The 23,428-nt window shown below is 42.2% G+C and overlaps 1 protein-coding gene across 5 annotated transcripts in view; it reads right to left on the reverse strand.

Moving 5' to 3' along the window:
* ELMO1 (engulfment and cell motility 1) overlaps positions 1-23,428 on the reverse strand; it is a 594,484-nt gene that overhangs the window by 15,466 nt on the left and 555,590 nt on the right. For all 5 annotated transcript variants that reach the window (XM_047849551.1, XM_047849554.1, XM_047849553.1 and 2 more), the window contains 3 exons: positions 19,609-19,721; positions 10,140-10,247; positions 2,349-2,431 (listed from right to left, as the gene is read on the reverse strand). In XM_047849551.1, coding sequence (XP_047705507.1) covers positions 2,349-2,431; positions 10,140-10,247; positions 19,609-19,721 — 304 coding nt within the window. The remainder of the gene's footprint in view (positions 1-2,348; positions 2,432-10,139; positions 10,248-19,608; positions 19,722-23,428) is intronic.

The following is a 23,428-nucleotide window of genomic DNA, read 5'->3' on the forward strand; positions in this document are numbered from 1 at the left end:
GTAAAGGAGGCAGACCGTGAAGGCTGGTATAGTTAGTTTTCTGGTAAAGTTAAGGATGCTCCTCTGAAATCTGATGAGAAGTACAACCCCTGTTTCCCAATATCATGAAGAAGAGAGAAATGCGGTGTAACGGATGACCCACAGACTCTTAGGCATATACCCTCATGTCATTACGCTTGTCAGTCAAGGAATTGAGTGATGGTGTTGTGACAGGCTTGACAAAGAAGGAATTCACATAGAGTTGAGGTGAGTAATACTTATATAACTTAAAAAACAATGATCTTGCCATCGGCCTTCTTAGTTGTATCTGCTCCCCTTTATCTTCCTATATAGTACTTTCACAGCACTTTTGTTTTTCCTTAATCATAGACAGGGTCATCCTATGCAGACCTGGATTCCCCTTTGTCTTACAACATTTGAAATTACAAAGCAGAGATTGTTCACTTTAACACTGATTGAGAAGGAGATGTGTATAAGCTTTACATTCCTCTTAGATACAGACATGGACGATGAAGGAGAAACCTATCGATCTGGGTGGTATTTTTGGTGCCAAGGTGGCTGGAGCACCCAGATAAATCTGAATAATTTTGTTCATGGATGGGTACTATGTATTACAAGATGCTGAGAGGGAGAAACAAATAATTGGTTCCCTGATGGCCCTTCCAAGGGCAAATACTTCCAAACTGAGGGCAAAGGAAATTCTTCCATCTTTTCAGATAATGCCTCCTCCCCATGCCCTCTAGTATGGAACATGGTCTGTTATGATGATCAGTTGGTTAGTAAACTAGGAGGGGAGGGTGAAAAATATTGTGACATGAAGGAGATTTAAGCAGTATTCACCTTTGGGGAAGTTTTCTCTTTTAAGATGGGTTTCAGTTATTTCACAGTACTTTCCATGATGGTGAAGGCTATCAGGCCCTTAAGTTTTCTAAAACATTTTGAATAATCTGGTCTCTGCCTTTTCCAGGCTTCATAGAGACTCCAGAGAAGATACTAAGAAGGTAAGGACAGCAGAAGAAAATGAAAGAGGTTGGGGAGGAAGTCAGGGAAGGGAGAACATGAACATAAATGAGAAGTTAGGGGAGGCCCTGAGAATGGATGGGGATGAGTGGAGAAGGCTTGAGAGAGGGCTGGGTGACAACAATAAGGGACAATTCCTGCGGTTGGAAGGGGACAGGAAGTGAGAAAATGGAAGAGGTGGTGGGGATTTGAAGTGATGAGGTTCTTTGAAAAATTAAAAATAGAACTACCCTACAACCCAGCAATTGCACTACTAAGTATTTATTTATTTATTAAAAAAAATTTTTTGATGCTTATTTATTTTTGAGAGAGATAGAGACAGAATGCGAGTGGGTTGGGGCAGAGAGAGAGGGAGGCACAGAAACTGAAGCAGGCTGCAGGCTCTGAGCTTTCAGCATAGAGCCTGACACAGGGCTTGAACTCACGAGCTGTGAGATCACGACCTGAGCCGAAGTTGGATGCTCAACTGACTGAGCCACCCAGGCGCCCTAGTCAGTAATTATTTAAAGGATACATGAGTGCTGATTCGAAGGGGCATATGCACCCCAACGTTTATAGCAGCACTATCAACAATAGCCAAATTATGGAAAGAGCCCAAATGTCCATCAACTAATGAATAGATAAAGAAAATGTGGTACACACACACACACACACACACACACACACACACACAGGAATATTACTTGGCGATGAAAAAGAATAAAACCTTGCCATTTGTAACATGGATGTGTATTATGCTAACTAGAGTGTAGCATACTAAGTGAAGTCAGTCAGAGAAAGACAAATATCAAATGATTTTACTCATATGTGAAATTTAAGAAACAAAACAGATGAACATAGGGAAAGGGCAGAAAAAATAATATAAAAACAGAGAGGAAGGCAAATCATAAGACTCTTAAATACAGAGCACAAACTGAGGGTGGCTGGAGGGGGTGTTGGGTGGGGGGATGAACCAAATGGGTGATGGGCAATAAGGAGGGTACTTGTTGGGATGAGCACTGGGTGTTATATACATAAGTGATGAATCACTAAATTCTATTCCTGAAATCATTATTACACCATATGTGAACTAACTTGGATTCAAATTAAAAAAAAAGAACATGAAGAAAAAAAGAAAGTGATCAGTGAAATCATAAGGCTGAGAGATGTAAAAGCATTAGGAAAGGACGAAGGAGGGCGGAATAAGTGATGTGCAATAGCACACGCACGTGCACACACACACGCACACACACGCACACACGCATTGCTACTAAAGCAGGGCTGGGCCCACCACAGTTGCTGACTGCACGGTGTGGATAGAACTATTTGCAATAATTTCGGAATCATACCTTGTTTTGTTTAAGGGCACCTTTCTCTTTCATATGAGGGCAGTCCTTCCCCGTCACCACCGCTTTGATATCTGCCACCGGCACTGCAATTCATAAGAGAAAATGAAAGTAACTACACCATGTGAAAGCTGAGATGTCAATAAAGAGTCAGGAGTGAGCACTGAGTTGGCGGGCACAGTTGTCATTCTGAGAAACTACCGCAGAAAGAGGAAATAAAAAAAGAGGCAAAAAGAGAAAGAGGAGTCAGGCAGGGTCCCAGGGACAGAAAGGAAAATAGTCTGCTAAAAAGCATCCTTGGGGAAAAAAGTCTATGTTCACGACCAGAATTTGTGAAACAAATACCCATTTGTGAAACAAATTCCTAAGAAAAGCTATCACAGTCATGTAAAAGTGATGGTACTAGAATCAGTAGTAATAATAATGATAATAATACCAGTGGTGCTAATCCTGATATTAGGCAAGACCCCTTTTGTTAGGAACAATGCCAAGTGCTTTGCTTCTGAGAAGCTATTAGCTTCTGAGTTTTGGATAATGAGGAGAAGCAACCTTACCACAAAAAATTGATCTGAATCTGAAGAGTCACTCTCCAAATCCTCACTCTCTACCACCTTGTTAATTCTCACAACTCTGGGAGACAGATTTTTGTAATCTCTGTTTTACAGACAACGAAAGTAAACTCAATTAAATAAAGGGAACATTCCTTTCTGATAGGGAGATGGTAGCCAGTATTTATCTTGGAGAATAATGCAGTTAGATGAAACGATGTTATCTCATGTCTTACTCAGGACTTGGAGGAAGATAAAAGACGGGTTTGTGCATTTCAAACTTTTGTCAAGATCACCTGAGAGAGGGAAGGCAGTAGGATGGTTTGGAACCATAGCTTAAAAAACTGTGAAGTCACCTGTCCCTCTCCAATCCCTAATCTTATAGTCCCACAAGGGACTGTGAATCTAGAGGCCCACTTAGGATCTGCAGAAACTTCAAGTAACGAATGCCTTAGACTCCCTTAATGGAGAAGATGATGAGAGATTTCATAATTAAAATTCCCCTGCTTTTATTGGGGAATTGGGTTGTGGGGGAGAGATTTAGACGAAGACAAAATTATGAAATATATAGAATATCAAAATGATACAACAGGAAGGCCTTTTAAAAAGCTAACATTTTTCAGGTACCCTAAAATTCCTAAGACTTTGTTCAAATCTGTCGATATCCCCGAGAGCTTTCTTTAGCCCCAGAGAAAAGTGGGGTTTTGATCAACTCTTCCAGGAATCTCTGCATATACTCCCTGCTATCTGTCCCGCCATGTCTGTTCCTTCATCCTGCAGTCCTGATTCTAGATCCCTTCGGCAGAAATTACTTGTGCTGAGTGGTATCCGGCTTTCCTCCCTTTCTGGACATATATATGGAAGATTACACTTCCCAGCAACCTTTGCAGTTAGGTGGGGCCACATGATTATGTCTGGCCAGTGAAATGTGATAGGCAACGGCATGCCAGTCTCTTCTAGACAGAGGCAGTAAAAAGTCACTGTCCACCAGAATCTCTTCAGAAACTGAACAAGCCATATATTCCATCCAGATGGCACAGCTGTGGGAGGGCAGAGCAGTCACTGGCCTGTGTCCCTGAGTGACTATGTGGGGCAGCACTTTCACACCCCATGTCAGTCACGTAACATGAATGAGAATATACTCTTAGCATCATAAGCCACTGTGATCTGGAGAGTCACTTGTTCCCACAGCATAAGTCAGCAATGCAGCCTATCTTCACTGGCAGAATCCTTTACCTGGGATGTCTTTCCTGTCTCTGTTTGGCCCCTTTGAATTGGCATCTTCCTAAAGACAGTCTCTATAATTCCCGGACCTACTTTTGACCACAACCACTGACTTCAGTTCTTCTGAGATCCATTTTTTATAACCAGTGATCAGCCCTCTTCCCCTCAGTGGTCAATTGGGTTGCCTAATCATTACCCCAGGAGTGGACATTTGGGCCCTCTGGGAAGTTGGGTCGACTCCGTGTTTACTTTTCAGTTGAAAACCTGCCACTGAAGTGAATTTGTGAAAGAGTTAACATCCTAAGTCAAAAGCCTTCTCAAGCTTCAGATGGAGTTTGAGTCACAGTTACTGTGCAGAGAGTCTTTTGTTGTATCATATATAACATGGTCAACGAACTAGAAAGAGTTTCTACAATCTATAAATACTAAGTTACCCTTTGGCTTTGAAAAGCCATCATATGGAACGGGACAAGAGTAACACAAAGGTCTACAGTGGGAGTAGTCTTCAGAATCTCTAATGAGGAGGCTTCGGGGAAGAAAAGGCACTTTTCTACTGTGCTTGTGGCAGTACATATTCTGTTTTTTATATGCATTGTCCCCTGTCAAGGAGACAAGCTGCTATATTACTCACAGGATTATGGCTAAGAGGAAACACAAAATTCTAAAAATACAGCATGGCTTTTAAAGGTTGCTCTTTGCATAGTTTGTCTCTAGATGCATTGGAAGATTAGGCATCAGAAGGCTAGAATGCCGTCCTTTCTATTCCCATGAGCAGAATCAGACTCACGTCTCTTGAATCTACACTCTGAGGAGGCAGGAGCGGGCTCCTGATTACTTCAAAGTCAGGCTAGTGTTTCCATTAGGCATTTTTATGTGGGAGCAGCATAAAGAAAGGGTGCCCAGAGATATGGGAATCAAAAGGGTCCCTGCTGGCACCCAACAGTCCACTCTAAATCTTTGGAGGTATGGCCTCATTTCTTTCTGCCCTTTTTTCTCAGTTTGAGCTGGACTGAGATCATCTCATTCAATACGACCATTTTACAAATGGGAAGACTGAGGCCTCAAGAGAGGAAATAAATTATACAATGTCACATAGTTAGTGGAGGACAGAGTTAGGACTGTTTTTTTCTTCCACCCTACCCTCCCTTGCTTGGTCATGACTACTCCCTACATTTGGAAGCTGTCAGAATCTTCAAATCATGCTGAACAGAGCCCCAGATGTGGTTATCACTTCAGACTCTCTAGGAAACTCTTGAACTGCTGATATCTGTGGAAGGATCTGTAATTGTGATTCAAAACAAAAATACAATTGAAAAGGCACATATGGCCACCAACATAGTTTTAGCTTTCACCACTGAGAGCCACATTGAGGCAGAAACCACCCCAGGAAGTAGCTAGTAAGCCATGAGCCCTTGCTGCAGACACAGCTCCATAGACGCTCTGGTGAGTGGTGACGCTCAGAGGAGGGACAGGCTGATCCTATCCCTGTTCAGTTCAATGAAGAATCTGATCTCTATCCTGGCAGCACAGAGTGGTGGGAAGGGCTGTGCCCTTGGTATCAGACTGGCTTTGAATTCTAGATCCACCTACTGGTTGTACCACTTTGGGCTTAAGTTCTTGGAGCCTAACCTTCCTCATCTGCAATGTGGAAACTATGGCATCAGCTACTCATATGGTTGCTCCAAGAATGAAGTCCTATTGCAGGAGCCAGGATCATTGTTGGCTTCTAATCGAGGCGGCACAGGTAGTGGGGAAAAGCCTGGGCCATGGAATTGGATGGCTGCAATCAGATCTCTGTTCTGTTTCCCGGCCACGTTTTCTGTACCTCCGTTTCCTTAACTGTAAAACAAGGGCAATCATGTCTACCTCTCCAGGTTGGTGAGAGGGTAATTTATGTAGAGCTCTTAGCATAGTGCCTGGCATATAGTAAGCACTCAATAAATGTTGTCCGCAATTATTCTCATTACCAATAATCAAAGTTAAATTGTCTCTATAGATCAAGGGACCTGAAGTATTCACTGTGCTTCAGTGACCCAAATTGCCCACTCTGTTTTGCTGTCTCAGCTGCCCCTCGCACCCTCTGTAATAGGCTTAATCGCCCTGTGCAAGGGAGTGAGCCTTCTTTCTGGCCCCTTGGATGTGGGGGTGAGAAGCTCTGGCCTAGATTCTTTCAAAGGGAGGCACTGAGGGGCCTGGGGCACAGCTGGAAAGCAATGGAGTCTAGTGTCTGGTGAGGGTGATGCAAGCCTGTAAACTTAGCAGGAGAGATGTAGGGCCATATCTCCTGCCAAACAAAAGTAATATGAGAAGAGACTTCCTAAACCTTCAGGGATAAAGACAGCCAAGGAGAGGCCCTCAATCTTTACTCGCACTCTCTATATCAAGAAGATTCAATTACACTATTTGGTTCATCAATATCTCAATATTCAGCACTGATTAACTCAAGGGGCGGAAGACAATTTCCCCCTTGGTCTCAAGAGAGGGCAATCGTACATGACAAGAGCAAGGCACTTGAAATTAATTAAAGGAACATTTCATTTTTCTAGTGGAATGAGGTTTATGACTTTTAAGGGCTCTAAGATGATGGGCAGAATGCCCATGGAATTGGAATTAAAGGCAAACCAGGTGCCAGGCCTGAAGCAGCAGACTTTACTTTCCCAAGATGGGGCTTCTCATCTCGAGCACATACCAGGTTCATTTTACTTATTTACGTGAATACACCCCCTACTTGGCTAACATGTGCCTACAGATATAATCTCAAGAACACACACACACACACACACACACCCCTGCATGCATACACCTATACAAGTATGCATTCCTGGTTTATTTTTCAATGGATAGACTGTTAATGGAGAAACTCTTTTGAACTCCGAAGTACTGGATTTCAAAGGCTGCAGAGGTAAGGTAAGGTAAGACTAGAGTTTTGGAGCCATTGTCAGAATGGACGATTGTAACCCTTTCCCAGGACCAGTATCACTCTGTGGCCACTACCAAAAGCCGTTTAGAGATCTGCAGCTCTAACCTTGCTCTTCTGTGAACACCCTGGCAAGCTGGTTCTCTCTGGCATTGGCACTCCTGGTTTATATCCGGTTACTTTTGCCCTGGGCTCCTGGGGGTGCAGGCCTTGGTAGAGCTGGGGGTAGGGGCATCAGCTTGTGGCCAAGCCCAGGAACTGCCCCTACAATGTTCAGGAGATGTCCACCCCTTGACCTTCTCTAGGAGCTGGGCTACCAGTTTCCTAAGCAACAGAAACAGCTAGAATGGGGGTGCTGCATATAACACCTGTAAACAATGCCAATCAAATGCCTATATGTGGGTTGAGAAGTGGATTATATCCCTATAACTACGGGAATAAATAATATGTCCAGTGAGTGGGAAAGCTGATTCATTGGTCCATGTGGGAAAAAAAATGAATTATGCTGTGTGCAAATGTGTTTGAGTGTGTGTGTGTGTGTGTGTGTGTGTGTGTGTATGTGTGTGTTTTCCCCAGACCACTTTCCCTATTTCGTGGTCAGGTGAAGAATGAGACTGTGGTAGACTGTGTATAGAACAGAGCAGGATGCCGGGGTGGCTCAGTTGGTTAAGCATCCCAACTCTTGATTTCAGCTCAGGTCAGGATCTCACAGTTTGGTGAGTTTGAGCCCCATGCTGGGCTCTGTGCTGACAGTGTGGAGCTTACCTGGGATTCTCTGTCTCCCTTTCTCTCTCTGTCCCTCCGTAGCTTTCTCTCTCTCTCTTTCTCACTCTTTCTCCCTCTCAAAAATAAATACATAAACATAAAAAAAACCCAAAAAACTTCTGTTTGCTTTGAGCAATAGTCACCATTAACTCTTCATTTTCCCACTGTAGCAGTGATTCCAAATTGCTGGCCTCTGGACAGTTCCAAGTTCGCGAGCAAAGTTTTACCAGTAAGTTTTCACCAGTGAACAGCAAAGAGAGGAAAATGAAGACCAAGCTGTGAGTTTTTAATAAAGCTAATTTAATTTAGTAGAAGTAACTGTCCTATATTCCAAGATTAGGTCTTTCAGCTCTTTCTTATTGTTTTTCATGATTAAGAGCCCCTCCCCCTTCTTTTTTTAATGAAAGGAATGGATATTAAATTTTAGTTAGATCTTATTTCTTACTAGACTTTTTTTTACCAAAATGAAAAGTTGGCAACCCGCTGTCAAATCACTTTTTTTTGTTGTTCTTTTACAATATTTACTTACTGGTAAAGCCAAATTTGGGAAATCATCACGAAGATTATCAGGCAGTAACCAGCTCAGCAGTTCTCATTCTGAGTGTGCAATCAGAACTGCCTGGAGAGTCTGTTTTAGACAGAGGTTGCCGATCCCTGTCCTCAGAGTTTCTGATTCAGTAGGACTGGAAAAGAGGCTGGAGAATCTGTATTTCTAGTAAATTTTCAGGAGATGCTGCTCACGGGTCAAGGACCATACTCTGAGAACCACTGGCCTGGCTTGTCCATGGTGGAATGGGGAAGGCTTTCTGAGACTTGAAGGGAAGTTCCTCATTATAGGCAGAGGCCTGGAACGCTGCCAATGCAGAGACACTGTCCCAGACGCTGTAGCTGTGGGCTTCAGATTTCTTCCACCTTCCACTAGCGAGGCCAATAATGTGGGCCAGAGAAGCAGTGCTCCTATGAAAGCAAACAAGCTTGCTTTCTGAGCTAAGTGACTCTACAAAGACTAGACTGTTCCATTTCTAAGCTGGAGGAAGAGAGAATGTTCTAGGTTGTCCACCTGATATGTCAGCGCAGATTCTGAATGTGTCAGGAATTTCTCACTTGTGGTTACTTTTTGCCTTTGGTGGCCATGGGCTGCAAGGAAGGTAGTACAGAGCTGACTTCCTTGGGCCCTGGGGTGATGAGAGGAAAGACTTTGGGGCTTGGGGCTAAGGATTCAGTCTGTGACATCCTGCTGAGATGACTTATGCAGGGTCAGTGTAACTTTTGAAGGCTACTTAATAGTGTTCTTTATTTGTTTTCTCACTCTTTCCCACTCTGATTTCTCTAACTGGGATGTCCTCTGAGGTTATGTTCATTTTATCTCATTTTTCTTCCAAACGAATGTATCACCCTTATGTATTTTAATGTTTATATAATACTTGGTTTAATTCACACACTTAATACTGTCTAAGAACCTGGACCCTGGTTTGGTGTTGGGATAAAATAATCTGGCAAATTACTGGCTCTTCAAAAACATACACATTAAAATAGAATTGTACAGAAACAGCAAATAAATACAAATAATATGTATTTCAGGGATATGTATTTTAGCTGATGATAGAATGTAACTGATCATAAATGTTCTAAGTGTCAGGGGCCCCTGGGTGGCTCAGTCGATTGAGCTACCAACTCTTGGTTTTGGCTTAGGTCATGATCTCATTGTTCATGGGTTTGAGCCCTGCTGACAGTGTGGAGCCTGCCTGGGATTCTTTCTCTCCCTCTCTTTCTCTCTGCCCCTCCTGTCTCACACACACGTGTGCCCTCTTTCTCTCTCAAAATAAATGAACATTAAAAAATATAAATAAATGTTCTAAATGTCTGAGTTACTTCTCTGAAGCAGGTTAGCCATCCTGGGGTCTCCCATTAGCTCTGCATTACAGTCATGGGATACACTAAACTATAATGAGTACATGTGGTAGGGATCAAGTACATGATTCATGGAAAATTATTCTGGGTCATCAGAAAAAGGCAATCGACAGAATCAGGTTTCTGTTGTCTTTGCTCCTTAAAACAGCAACTGGAGGAGTAGTGTGAAAGTAGACATCTGAAACCCAGCTTTACATTTTTCAGGAAAGATATGTGAGCATTCCTTCTGTGTCCTCCCCTTTTCTGTCCCGAAGCCCCAGTCCACTGGGGTCTCGTGCGTGACGAGAATGCTCAGGCCAGGACTTACGACAAGATGAGACACATCCAGTGGATTCATTTGGGCTGGTAGTTTTCTTGTGTGCTATTTTGTGACCAGGAAGAGAAACAAACAACCCAAACTCAGTCCTCCTACACAGGAGAGCCACTTACATTTGTCCTGCAAGGAATCGTGGGGCACTTCTCCCTGAGGACTTTCTTCCAAGTCTCCATAATGCAGAACCTTGTGGTTGGGTGAAAGTCGACAGTACCAAAACTTGTCTGAAGGGAAAAAAAAAACACAAATTTATAAGGTAAGTGATTCTGATTTCTAAAAGTATCGACATCCCGGGCGCCTGGGTGGCTCAGTCGGTTAAGTGTCTGACTTCAGCTCAGGTCACGATCTTGCAGTCAGTGAGTTCGAGCCCCGCGTCGGGCTCTGCTGACAGCTCGGAGCCTGGAGGCTGCTTTGGATTCTGTGTCTTTCTCTCTCTCTGCCCATCCCCCACTCATGCTCTGTCTCTGTCTCTCTCTCTCTCAAAAATAAATAAACACTAAATTTTAAGTCTTCAGGAAGGAAGGAATTCTAGAGCCCTGGGCAATAGGCCTCTTGATTTTGATATTTAGTTAGCACTGTCTTGACTAAAATACATTGGGTAACCACTGGGGAGGTTATTAAATCCTTCAGGCGTAATGGCAGCAGGTGTTCTGCGGTGGTGGCTTCCAGAGCGTCATTTCATCAGTATTTATAATGACTATGGGCATCCTTCCCTATCCTCTTAGGTCTGGCAAAAGTGGGGAGGGAAATGTAGAAAAAGCAGCTTTCTTGGAACTCCCCTGCTTCCACTTTCCTCTCCGAGATTTTTTTTTTTTTTTTAAATTTTTTTTCAACGTTTATTTATTTTTGGGACAGAGAGAGACAGAGCATGAACGGGGGAGGGGCAGAGAGAGAGGGAGACACAGAATCGGAAACAGGCTCCAGGCTCTGAGCCATCAGCCCAGAGCCCGACGCGGGGCTCGAACTCACGGACTGCGAGATCGTGACCTGGCTGAAGTTGGACGCTTAACCGACTGCGCCACCCAGGCGCCCCCCTCTCCGAGATTTTAAAACTGTTGAGGTAATTTACTTGTGCCACATCTTAGTTGCTATACCGAACCCCCACCCCTGGGGCTAATACATGCAAATTAATCAACAAATGGATTTTTAGGATGCCAGTGATACACATAAGGGGTGGAGTTTATGAGGAAATAACCTAAATGATTCAGGGATTTATCCAAAGAATGAGGATATTCACAATCATCTCCTCTCTAATTCCTAGAGTGTAGTCCTCTGAATAGACATGACTAGAAGGGGATTAAGAGGTGCAGTCTTCCCTTTATAAAATGATTAAGAATGGGGATATAATGTATGGCACAGGGAAAACAATCAGTAGTATTGTAACAACTGAGTATGGTGACACATGTAACTACACTTACTGTGGTGACCATTTTGTAATATACGAAGTACTGAATCACTATATTGTACACCTGAAACTCAAAAAAAAAAAATTAAGACAGAAATAAAGCACTAGACATGACCAGGGTCTTAGGACCATACTTACAAATAACTCCCTCAACTTAACCTCCTCTGTGTTCCAAGGTAATAAAAATGAATAAGCCTGAGAGGTAGGGGGGAGGCAAAAACACTTTTTATAGATAAGAAATTTAAATTGTGACAGCAATCTTTGTGAAGCTCTCAAGCAAGGCTGTGCTTAGATGCCTCCTCCTCCAGGAAGCCCTCTCTGATTACTACTGCTGAAGGAACTCTCCTCATCCTCTTGGATGCCCCAGTGTCTTCTTTGATTATTAGTGCCCCCATGTTAAGCATCTTAGTATTTCCCCTTCTTTACCACAAACCCTAGGCAACTTGCCCTCGCAGGTGTACTGCTAACAATGACTGATGGAAGAAGAGGACTCAGGATACTCATGAGCCTGGACAGTGTGAAGCCAGAGCTCTCTAATGACAGCCACTGTCTTCATAATTGCACTGTCCCAATCCCTTGGCACAGTGCCTGGCACATGGGGGTTGCACAGTTGGTGTTGGTTAAATTGATAAATGAGGACCCAAGGGGACTTGGTCAAAATGCTTAAGGCACAAAGCATCTATGATGTTGAAAGCATCTATGACCTGTAAGCTCCTTTGTGCAATGATGCAGTTGGCAAACATGGTGGCCTTGGTCAAGTCACCTCATTACTGTGCCTACAAACATGTATTGCTTTGAAACTGCTCTGACTAGAAAGCTATCACAACATTTTAAAGAAAGGGTTTTTCTATCTAAAATCGGCTTCACTGCAAAGCTTATATTTTAACTAGGACTCTTTTAATAGAAAAGAAAGATTTAAAAATGGAACTAAAAGCCACACAATGAACAAAGAAAATGCCCCAACTTGATCTACAAAAGCAAAACACCTTTGGGATTCCTATCTTCCTCATCTATAAATAGGGTTTGAGAACTCTTGAATGTACTCATAATATGGCAATCCACATTTTTCAAAGAATCTGAACTCTGCTGGAAAAATCTGGGAGGAAAGGAAAAGTTATTTGCTGGCTAGGGAAACATCTGGCGTTGCTCAATTTTCAAAATTATATCCATACATACAACATAGGTCATTTTCCTGGGAGAGTATTTCAAAGGCAGAGAATAAAGTTATTCCCTGAATAATTCACAGTCATTTCAATTAGGCAAACATGTAATCATCAATTTTCCATGAAGAACACATTTGGGAATCGGATTTGTAATTCACAATAAGAACTGTGAATTCCAAGGGAGCAGGCCATGCTTTGGCCGTGAGTAGCAATAGTGAGGGGGTGGGGGGCCTGAATGACAGGCTGTGGAGGTTCCTCCTCCCCAAAGAGAACTTTCACCTTGCCTACATAGCCTGCGGTGACTGTCCAAAGCCAGCTGGAGAGATTTTCTACGAAGCTTTCTTCCCCTGATACCTTGGCGGTGCGATTTTTAGCTAAGTGAGCAACTGAAGGGTGACAGAAAGCCAGCAAGGAGTCAGTGAGCTAGCTGTGCACTGGGATATACAGGTCTTATTTAGAATAAGGTCCCAACAGGTTCTTTCCAGGGATCCCTGGCTTCTTAAGCTGAGATAAACTCTAAGGGTAATGGTAGGAACCTAAAGCCCAAGGGCCAGTATGATGCAATCAAAGATCAAAGATCATTCATTCTTAATATACTGGTGAGTGTTAAAAAATTTAAGTGGTATAACTAGATATCTTGTGAAGTAAAATGCACAACTTGTGTTCGTTTGTAAGACTTCAAAAGTTTTTGCTGCATATACTTTCAAGGGAAGTTTACTTATCCAGTGAATATTTGCAGAGTGCCTACAAAACATGCAGCACTCTATTAGGTACAGCACAAAAACTGTTAGAGTGAAAGGCAGACAATGAGAGACAAAGCTAAGAAGCTCCAGGGCAACGGGCTCCCTTAGTTCTTAGCGGCAAATAGAGAAACATGGTGGAAACACTTGTTTCCCAGGTTTGGGAAGTAGGGACAGGGACTCAGGGACTCTGGCCATACTGCAAGGAAAAACAGGGACAGGGAAGGTCTCTTGTGTAACATACGCTTCGATTCAGAAACGAAGAGAGACCCATGGCTGTCTGTCAGGGTTCCTGAAGGCCAAGCAACCATCTTTGCAAAGTTGCCGTTGACATCTGCTTAAAAGGAACACAAAAGGCTACCCAGAATCCCACCTTAACAATAGCTGGTGCACAACTGACAGAATGTCCTCCTTCCAGGAGGCCTAAATTCTCTTGACTTTTAGGACACCACACTCCTCTAGTTTTCCTCCTTCCTCTGCCTAACTCCCCTCCTATCCTCTAGAAGTTCCTCTTTCTCAGTCCCCTACTGCAATGGTAGAGAGCAAAAAGATCGGTACGTCACTGACCTAAGTGATTGCTCTGTTGCTCCCCATCAAACAGGAAATCTTGGAAGGATGACAAAATATTGGAAGAGGGGCTGAACTGGCTTGGGGAAGATGTTTTGACTCATAAACAAATGGGTGGATACCGTGCCAGTATCTTCCTCAGGATAAAGGCTGGGGTCATTAGTTCTGGGAAGGTTTCAAGGCATCATAATGTGTGTGTGTCAGTCTCAAAGGTGGAGCTGCCGTAAAGGACAACAGGGCTGCCAGCTCTGAGCAGCGAACACACCGGCTCATGGCGTGACACAATTTTAGTGTCAGCCGGCAGCAGCAGCTTGATTTGCAGTTTCTTTAATGGTAAGAAAAATGTGTATTTCTTTTCAAAGCCCAGCATGATGTTACTAGTTCCTCAATCCCTCTGGGCAATGAATGAGTGGATTATGTCATTAGAAGCAATTAGCAGGAGGCAGTGAGAACATTATCAAAGATTGTTTACTAGCATTTAAAGAATAAACAGGAGTTAATATAGAGGTCTTCCAGTCAATTATGAGTATTAGCACATTAATAGCCATTTCTTCATTCCCCAAATTCAAAATCTGACAATTTGGAGACAATTTTATACTTCATTTTCTTGGTCTGTCTCTGTATGTGTGCGTGTGCGTGCATGCATGCGTGTGCATGTGTGTGTGTGTGCGTGTGTGTGTGTGAAGGATGAGACGAAAGCTGGTTTCAGAGCTCACAAGCCTGCTAAGAAGGTCTCCAGGGCTGATTAAAGCTATTCCCAATGTCACATAGATCATTACAGAGCTAATAACCACTGACAACTGTAATTCTTGCAGCACTGCTTGATAGAACTTTCTGTAATGATGGAAATACTCCACAGATCCTTATCCAATAATAAGAAAAGAAGAATTAAATTTTATTAAATTTCAATTAAGTTAGCCATAGGTAGCTTTATCCAACAGTACGACTGATCATCTATCTTCATCATCAAGGCTGGAGACATGTTTGGGGCTGGCCAGTAGGACCATAGGCGAGGTGAGCAAGCCGAATAATAGCTACCACTGTTGAAAGTGAAATGCTGGGCAGTTCAGTGAGGCACAGGTCAGCTCTGGCATGGACTCAGGGTGACATCTTTGCCTTGGGTGCAAAGCCCCCAGTTGGCAGGTGACTGCTGGCACAGGGAATCCTGAGAGACCTGTGTTTGGGAAGCAGGTGGCCTTTACTAGAATACATTTTTAGAGCACTTCCCTTAGGATTTTGGAGCTTTCTCAGGTTAACCTAAAATGTGCAACATGTTCAATGTGTTCAGGTCTTCCTCCTGCCTAGGCTTGAAGCTTTCCAAGTCACAAAACACGAGGGACTTCAGCAATGATTTTAAAGGGAAATGGTGATGAGATACAAGATTCCTCTGTTGGTCTAGTAAAGGAGGACAATGAATATAGATACAGACAAAGGTCATCCTGCTTTTCAAATCTTCCTCATTTCACCAATCTCCAGAAAGAGACAGGTGTTTTGATTCAGAATTCTGCCTCCCTGGAGATTGCTGTCTCCTTTCACAACAGAAGATGACTCCAGAGCCCCAAATCCTCTTAAAGATGGTTTGGCCTAATCTGCACTTTGGAATCAAACAGACTTGGGCTATGCACCTGGCCCTCACACATCATCCAAGTGGCCTTGGCCGAATTATAAGAACCTTAGGGATCCCTGTTCTTCTTTTGTTAAGTAATGTTAATAATTATATGAGTAAAACATATATAAGATATCCACTTATGCACCTTTCACAGATCTGGCTCACAAATATTAGTATCTTCCTGTTCTTCCAGTTAATGGTAACCCTCCTGTCTACTACTGGTCCCTCCACCTTTCGAGAACAATGATTATCTGTTATTCTGATCTGCAGGAATGTGCTCTGTCCCTGAAAATCAATTGGATTTTCTTCCTTTGAAAATATGCTTTTATTTCCCCCTTTTTGTTAGAAAAACAAGTTATGATAAGGCTTAATTAAGCCTTAAAAGAAAATTTCAATCAAGGACAGTGGAAGAAATAGCCTGCTCCTACAGGGGTTCTGTGCATGAATAGACCACTTGCCGCTAGGTTTTCTGGGTGAGCTAAAAGACCAACATAAGGTATATCACCCTTGGCAGCAGTGCGGAAGTCTGCCAATTCCTTGGGGGGGGGGGACATGTTTTGGTCACTCCTGAGCTCCAAATTAAGTTTGTCATGTTAGCACTTAGAGAAGGGATGCTGGCCAACAAAATGGACAGTGTTTTCAATGAGAAGCAAAAGTTTCATGTTGTCATTTCTTGAAATGACACAACAATGTGTAGCCCTGGGCTCTTGGCAAGACAATGCAACATGAGTGATTCTGAAAGCCCCTAATCTCTATCTCTGAAATCGAAGGCAAATAGGGAGCAGTTTCTGATCCTGCAGATTCTCATGATGCAAATAATGGCCCTAACATAAACAACCTCTGGAGTTTCATCTGAACTGTCTCCTGCAGAAGCAAGGCAATCTATCTCATTGTGAAGCAGTCTGAACAAGAGTCTTCCATACTCTGTGGTAGGAAGAGAATGGAGTGAGGTTGGCATGTGATATCCATTGCCAATCTACCATCTATGTTTAAAAACCTATATTCTGAGGATCTACAAGCTAAAATTAATGATAACTATCACTAATGAATGTTTGACAATGTGTAAAACACTACACTGAGTGCTACAGATGCAGGATTTAATTTAACCCTTATAACTGTTAGATGTAAAACCATCATCCTTTGACAGATGAGGAAATAGGAACGTAGAGCGATCTAGCGGGTTTCCCAAGACTACCCAGGTAGTGAGTGGGGAAGCAGGCACAAGAATACAGCTTGATGTGTTTCACATGATTTACTGCGGTTCTAAAGTGGTCAGAATTCCAGGAAACCCAGATTTGTGAATATCTACATCAGTCTAACCAAGTAGCAGAGCTGTGACTGAGGCAGGTAGAATTATGGGTAGGTATTAACGCAGGTCTTCTGGTCAAACAGTGCGGTAAAGGACTCTGTCTGCTTCTCCACTTTCCAGTTTTGTGGGACAAAAAACTCTTTCATATTTTCCCCTGTAAAGTTAATACTTGAATCAATTCATCTATATCCAAATCACTGTTGGACAAGTTTCAAGGGAGTGCAGCCGCCATTCCTTCACTGCGTGTTTGCTCTTTAAGCTGTGATGCCACATGGCTGCTCCCCTCTGAGAGCTCCTGTGGAAGTATACCTCTTTCAAAGGATTAAAATGATTTTACATCATATCCTCATTAATCTGTGTAAATCTAAATGGACTGTTTTGATGGGATGATAGGAAACCAATTTCAGCACAGTCTGCTTTGAATCCCTACTTTTAAGCACACAGACCTAGTCATCAGACTAGGATCTTGTGCTGAATGTGGATCTTGTGCTTAAATCCATTTACCAAACACCAAAAGGCCTTCCTTTCTGCACCCAGAAGGATGATTTTATATTAAACACAGATGGGCAGGCTCCCTAGGGAGCTTAACTAATGAATTTATAATCTAGGTGCTAATATTTCTTCGTTCATTAGGTAAGTCATTTTTAGAAAACTGGACAAATTTTCAGATAACAGACTAACACCTCTTTAGCCAAAAAACTGTCATTATTATATCTAGAAACAGGATTATTCTAGAGTCCACTAGAATAATTTCACCCTAAAAAGGGAAGACTCATGGCAAAGTAGACTGGAAGGTTAAGTTGACTTCTCTGAATTAAGTTCTGGAGGATCCTAGCTGAACATCAGTGGAGGCATTGGACGGTTTGTGTCCATGTGCCACTTCTCCCCTCCTCCTCCCACTTCTATGTCCTTTGCCCAAGCTGAGTACATAAAAGCTTTATAAATCATCTTATGGGAGCATATGTCCTCACTATTGAGTTTTTCAAAGGTGATGAAGAGATCAGGCATGGAATTGACTTTCTGGCTAACTGGGCTAAGAGATCATCTAGTCCTATTCTCTCACTTATTAGATAAGAAACTGTAGCCCTGAGAGGTCATGTGTCTGCCTAAAGGCACCCAGCTGGTTACTTAGAGTTGGGAAGCCTAGAATTAAGTCTACTCACTACCAGCTCATTGCTCTTTTCCTACACCATCTCCCCGAAGAGTAGAAGCTATCTTTTGTTTAAGAGCTACATTCATGATCACCCTCCCTCCTTACGCTAACTTCAGGATACAGGCCTTGTTAGCTCCATTTCAGATGGAGAAACTGCCCACAGTCATGCAGCTGGTCAGGGGAAGAGGCAGGACTGTGCCCATTTCATCTGGCTCCAGGTCTCCTGTCCTCACCACCATGCCACATTACCTTCCTGGAATAGGAAGATGTCCAATGCAAGGAATACGGTGAGAAAGATGTCAATGCAAGAAATGCCCTCTTCCACTGCTCTCCCAAAGTGAGACTTTCTTAGCACCAGCTGCATCTCAGCCCTTATTTTTATTCTGCCCATTGTCCTCTCCCCTGAGGCCCCCTTTGAAGCTCACTGCCATAGCTTTTTAATCTCTGGGAACAACCTGAATTTTCATTCCTCAAGGAAGTTCCGCCATTGGAAGTTCTTTAATATGATTTTTAATGGTAATATTCGAAATAGTTTGCATTTACTCAACATTCAGCACAAAGGCCATTTAAGTAAACGGCCAGGAGGATGGGCTCAGCAAAAACATGAAATAATGTTTGTCATTAGTGGGTGAGCTCTGTGTCTGAGCAGAACATCCACTGAGTTTCAAAAATATCTGCCAGAGTTTCTCCTGGGTCGTAACTGGTGTCTGTTCTTCGTATAACAGTTAATTCTGATGCTTGTTCCTGGCTGTCCCTCAATCTCTTCACCTCTCCCCAGATCTTATTTTCCAGTTTTACTTTCTGTTTGTTTGTGGGACAATATGATAGGAGTACTTTGACTTTTCAGTCAGCAGCCTGTCAAAAGAAAAAGAAAGCAAATAGTGGGACTTCACTTCCCTAAAAACAGCTGGAAGTGCTTCCCACCTATTGGAACTGCTCTAATGGCACCCATTTTGACAAGATATTTTTGGATTAAAATTCGTTGAGACAATTATTACAAGAATTGTCAATAGAAGTTCTTCTTGCAAGATTATCAAAACTGATTCTATCCCATCTGGGCTCACTGTTACCTGCATCTCCAAATAAAGTAATTTATACCTAGAAGAGAATCAGTATTGGGATTTGGAAATAAGGGCCATCCATGCTGAAAGTTTCAAGATCAAACCCAACACTAGGTGCCAGCTCTCCTGACAGCAGAGTGAGTCATTAAAAGTAAGGGCCATAGGGTTGCTGGAGTATGAATCCTTGCTCTTCTGCAAGTTGCTCTTTGAGCAAGTTACTTCCTTGAGTAAGTTACTTACTCCTCAGTGCCTTAGTTTCCTTATCTGTGAACTGGGCATAATCACAGGATTACCTATGGTTACCATGAGAATGAAATGCATTAAAATAAGAGCCTGGCACATGGTAAGTGCTCAGTACATGTTAGTTGTTCTTGAACAACAGTTCCATGGGTGTTCTGGTAATTCTTTGATTCTCTCTGGGTATGCATGAGTAGTCAAATCTTACCTGGACTGCTATTCCTGTTCTGAGTACAATGCTGCATAGCCTACTTGTAAACTAGCACCCGTGCCCTGTGATACGCCATGGAGTGGGCCACGGTTCACCCTAGCTGAGGGTGGAGTGGTCCCAAACACAGTACCTTGCCTCCGTCGGCAGTTGAGTTTCCTAAAGCAGGTCCCTTCCACAAGGCGGTTCAGGCGTTGCTGTTTGATCAGCTCCAAGATTTCTGGCTGAATCTTCTCCTTTAGTTCCCTGTGAAGGACAAACATATATTCCATAGCATGCCTTGAGAACAGCGGTTGGTTGAAAGGACATCATGGGCATGGCTTTCCAAGGGCTTTCCGTGGTTTTAAATGCTTACCAAACATTTAAAGAAGAGTTAATACCTATTCTTTTGAAGCTGTTCCAAAAGGTAGAAATGGAAGGAAAACTTCCAAAGTCATCCTATGAGGCTTGATTCCAAAACCAGACAAAGACCTCACTAAAAAGGAGAATTACAGACCAATTTCCCTGATGAACATGGATGCAAAAATTCTCAACAAGATACTAGCAAATCGAATCCAACAGTACATTAAAAGAATTATTCACCATGATCAAATGGGATTTATTTCTGGGCTGCAGGGCTGGTTCAATATGTGCAAATCAATCAATGTGATACACTACATTAATAAAAGAAAGGAAAAGAACCACATGATCTGCTCAATAGATGCAGAAAAAGCTTTTGACAAAATACAGAATCCTTTCTTGACAAAAACCTTCAAGAAAGCAGGGAAAGAAGGAACATATCTCAACATCATAAAGGCCACATATGAAAGACCCACAGCTAATATCATCCTCAATGGGGAAAAACTGAGTTTTCCCCTTAAGATCAGGAACACGACAGGGATGTCCACTCTCACCACTGTTGTGTAACATAGTATTGGAAGTCCTAGCCTCAGCAATCAGACAACAAGAAAAAATAAAAGGCATACAAATGGGCAAGGAAGAAGTCAAACTTTCACTCTTTGCAGACAACATGATATTCTATGTGGGAAACTAAAAGACTAGACCAAAAAACTGCTAGAACTGATACATGAATTCAGCAAAGTCACAGGATATAAAATCAACATACAGAAATCATTTTGCATTTCTATATAACAATAATGAAGCAGTAGAAAGAGAAATCAAGGAATTGATCTCATTTACAATTGCACCAAAACTGTAAGATACCTAGGAATAAATCTAACCAAAGAGGTAAAAGATCTATCTCCTGAAAACTATAGAAAGTTTATGAAAGAAACTGAAGAAGACACAAAAAAAATGGAAAAACATTTCATGCTCACAGATTGGAAGGACACATGTTATTAAAACGTCTATACTACCCAAAGCAATCCACACATTCAGTGCAATCCCTATCAAAATAACACCAGAATTTTTCACAGAGCTAGAACAAACAATCCTAAAATTTGTATGGAACCACAAAAGACCCCAGATAGCCAAAGTAATGTTGAAAAAGAAAACCAAAGCTGGAGACATTACAATTCCAGACTTCAACCTGTATTACAAAGCTGTAATCATCAAGACAGTATGGTACTAGCACAAAAACAGACACATAGATCAGTGGAACAGAATGGAGAACCCAGAAATGGACCCATTAATGTATGGCCACTAATCTTTGACAAAACAGGAAAGAGTATCCAATGGAAAAAAGACAGTCTCTTCAGCAAATGGTGCTGGGAAAACTGGATAGTGACTTGCAGAAGAATGAACCTGGACCACCTTATTACATCATATACAAAAATAAACTCAAAATGGATGAAAGACCTAAATGTAAGACAGGAAGCCACCAAAATCCCAGCGGAGAAAACAGGCAACAACCTCTTTGACCTCGGTTGCAGCAACTTCTTACTAGACATGTCTCTGGAGGCAAGGGAAATAAAAACAAAAATGAACTATTGGGACCTCATCAAGATAAAAAGCTACTGCGCAGCAAAGGAAACAATCAACAAAACTAAAAGGAAACTGACAGAGAGAAGACATTTGCAAAGGACATATCAGATAAAGGGTTAGTATCCAAAATCTACAAAGAACTTACCAAACTTGACACCCAAAACACAATCCAGTGAAGAAATGGGCAGAAGACATGAATAAATGCTTTTCCAAAGAAGATATCCAGATGGCTGACAGATGTATGAAAAGATGCTCGACATCACTCATCATCAGGGAAATACAAATCAAAACCAACTGAGATACCACCTCACACCTCTCAGAATGACTAAGATTAACAACTCAGGAAACAACATACGTTGGTGAGAATGTGGAGAAAGGGGAACACTTTTGCATTTGGTGGGAATGCAAACTGGCATAGCCACTCTGGAAAATAGTATGGAGCTTCCTCAAAAAATTAAAAATAGAACCACCCTATGATCCAGGAATTGCATTACTAAGTATTTATCCAAAGAATGCAAAAAACTGATTCAAATGGGCACATGCACCCCAATGTTTAGAGCAGTGCCATCAACAATAGTCAAAGTATGGAAAGAGCCTAAATGTCTATCAACTGGTGAATGGATAAAGAAGATGTGGCGCGTGCGCACGCGCGCGCGCACACACACACACACACACACACACACACACACAATGGAATACTACTCAACGATAAAAAAGAATGAAATCTTGCCATTTGCAACAATGTGGATGACACTAGAGTATATTTTTTTATTTTATTTTTTTAAAAAATTTTTTTTCAACGTTTATTTATTTTTGGGACAGAGAGAGACAGAGCATGAATGGGGGAGGGGCAGAGAGAGAGGGAGACACAGAATCGGAAACAGGCTCCAGGCTCTGAGCCATCAGCCCAGAGCCTGACGCGGGGCTCGAACTCACACACCACGAGATCGTGACCTGAGCTGAAGTCGGACGCTTAACTGACTGCGCCACCCAGGCGCCCTGACACTAGAGTATATTATGCTAAGCAAAATAAGTCAGTCAGAGAAAGACATATCAAATGATTTAACTCATATGTGAAATTGAAGAAACAAAACAGATGAACATAGAGGAAGGAAAAAAAATAAAAACAGAGAGGGAGGCAAACCATAAGAGACTCTTAAATACAGAGAACAAACTAAGGGTCGTTAGAGGGGAAGTTGGTGGGGGATGGGCTAAATGGGTGATGGGCATTTAGGAGGGTGTTTGCTGGGATAAGCACTGGGTATCATATATATGAGATGAATCACTAAATTCTACTCCTGAAACCAATACCATACTATATGTTAACTAACTTGAATTTAGATAAAAATAAAATAAAGTAAGAAACAAAAAGAAAAAGAAAAGGCATCATCATGGGCAGATGGGGCAGGGAAGTGCAAGTTGCATCTTTCCACGACCATCCCACTACCTCCCAAGTTGGTGCTTTAGAGAATTATTTATTAAGAGTTAGTGGATGGGGTTATCTGTTATAACAACACTATAGATTCTCTGACATTTACAGAATACCCACAAAAGCACCAGCCGCTTCAGTGACGTTTTTCTAGACCAAAGTCTCCCGAGAAATTTCTTCCGTTTCACAAGTCATAGATATAAATGCATGCAGAAACTCACTAGACTCTGCTAAGACAATAAATATTTGGTCACATTTTCCCCCTACAGCAGGTAAACTCATAGACTACATCTACGATCCAACCAAACAGCATTACTGGTCAGTCCTGTAATTACTAATTCCACAGCAAACACTATATCCTGGGCAAACCACAGGCATTCCGTTCTGTCTCACAGATGGGAAAAACACACCGTCCCAGACTCCAGCCTACAGAGATTGGGATAATCATGGGATAAATTAAGGATTATTTGCATCTGGTGTAGGGCTAATATAAAGTTGTTTTAGATGTACTATGCCATAAAGAGATCAGAATAGAGTACAATGGCTTCTAAATCTTTCTTTAAAGAGCATAATTTTTTTATCATGTGAAATTTTATGTAGC

Source organism: Prionailurus viverrinus, chromosome A2 (assembly GCF_022837055.1).
Source record: "Prionailurus viverrinus isolate Anna chromosome A2, UM_Priviv_1.0, whole genome shotgun sequence".
Taxonomy (NCBI): Eukaryota; Metazoa; Chordata; class Mammalia; order Carnivora; family Felidae; genus Prionailurus; species Prionailurus viverrinus.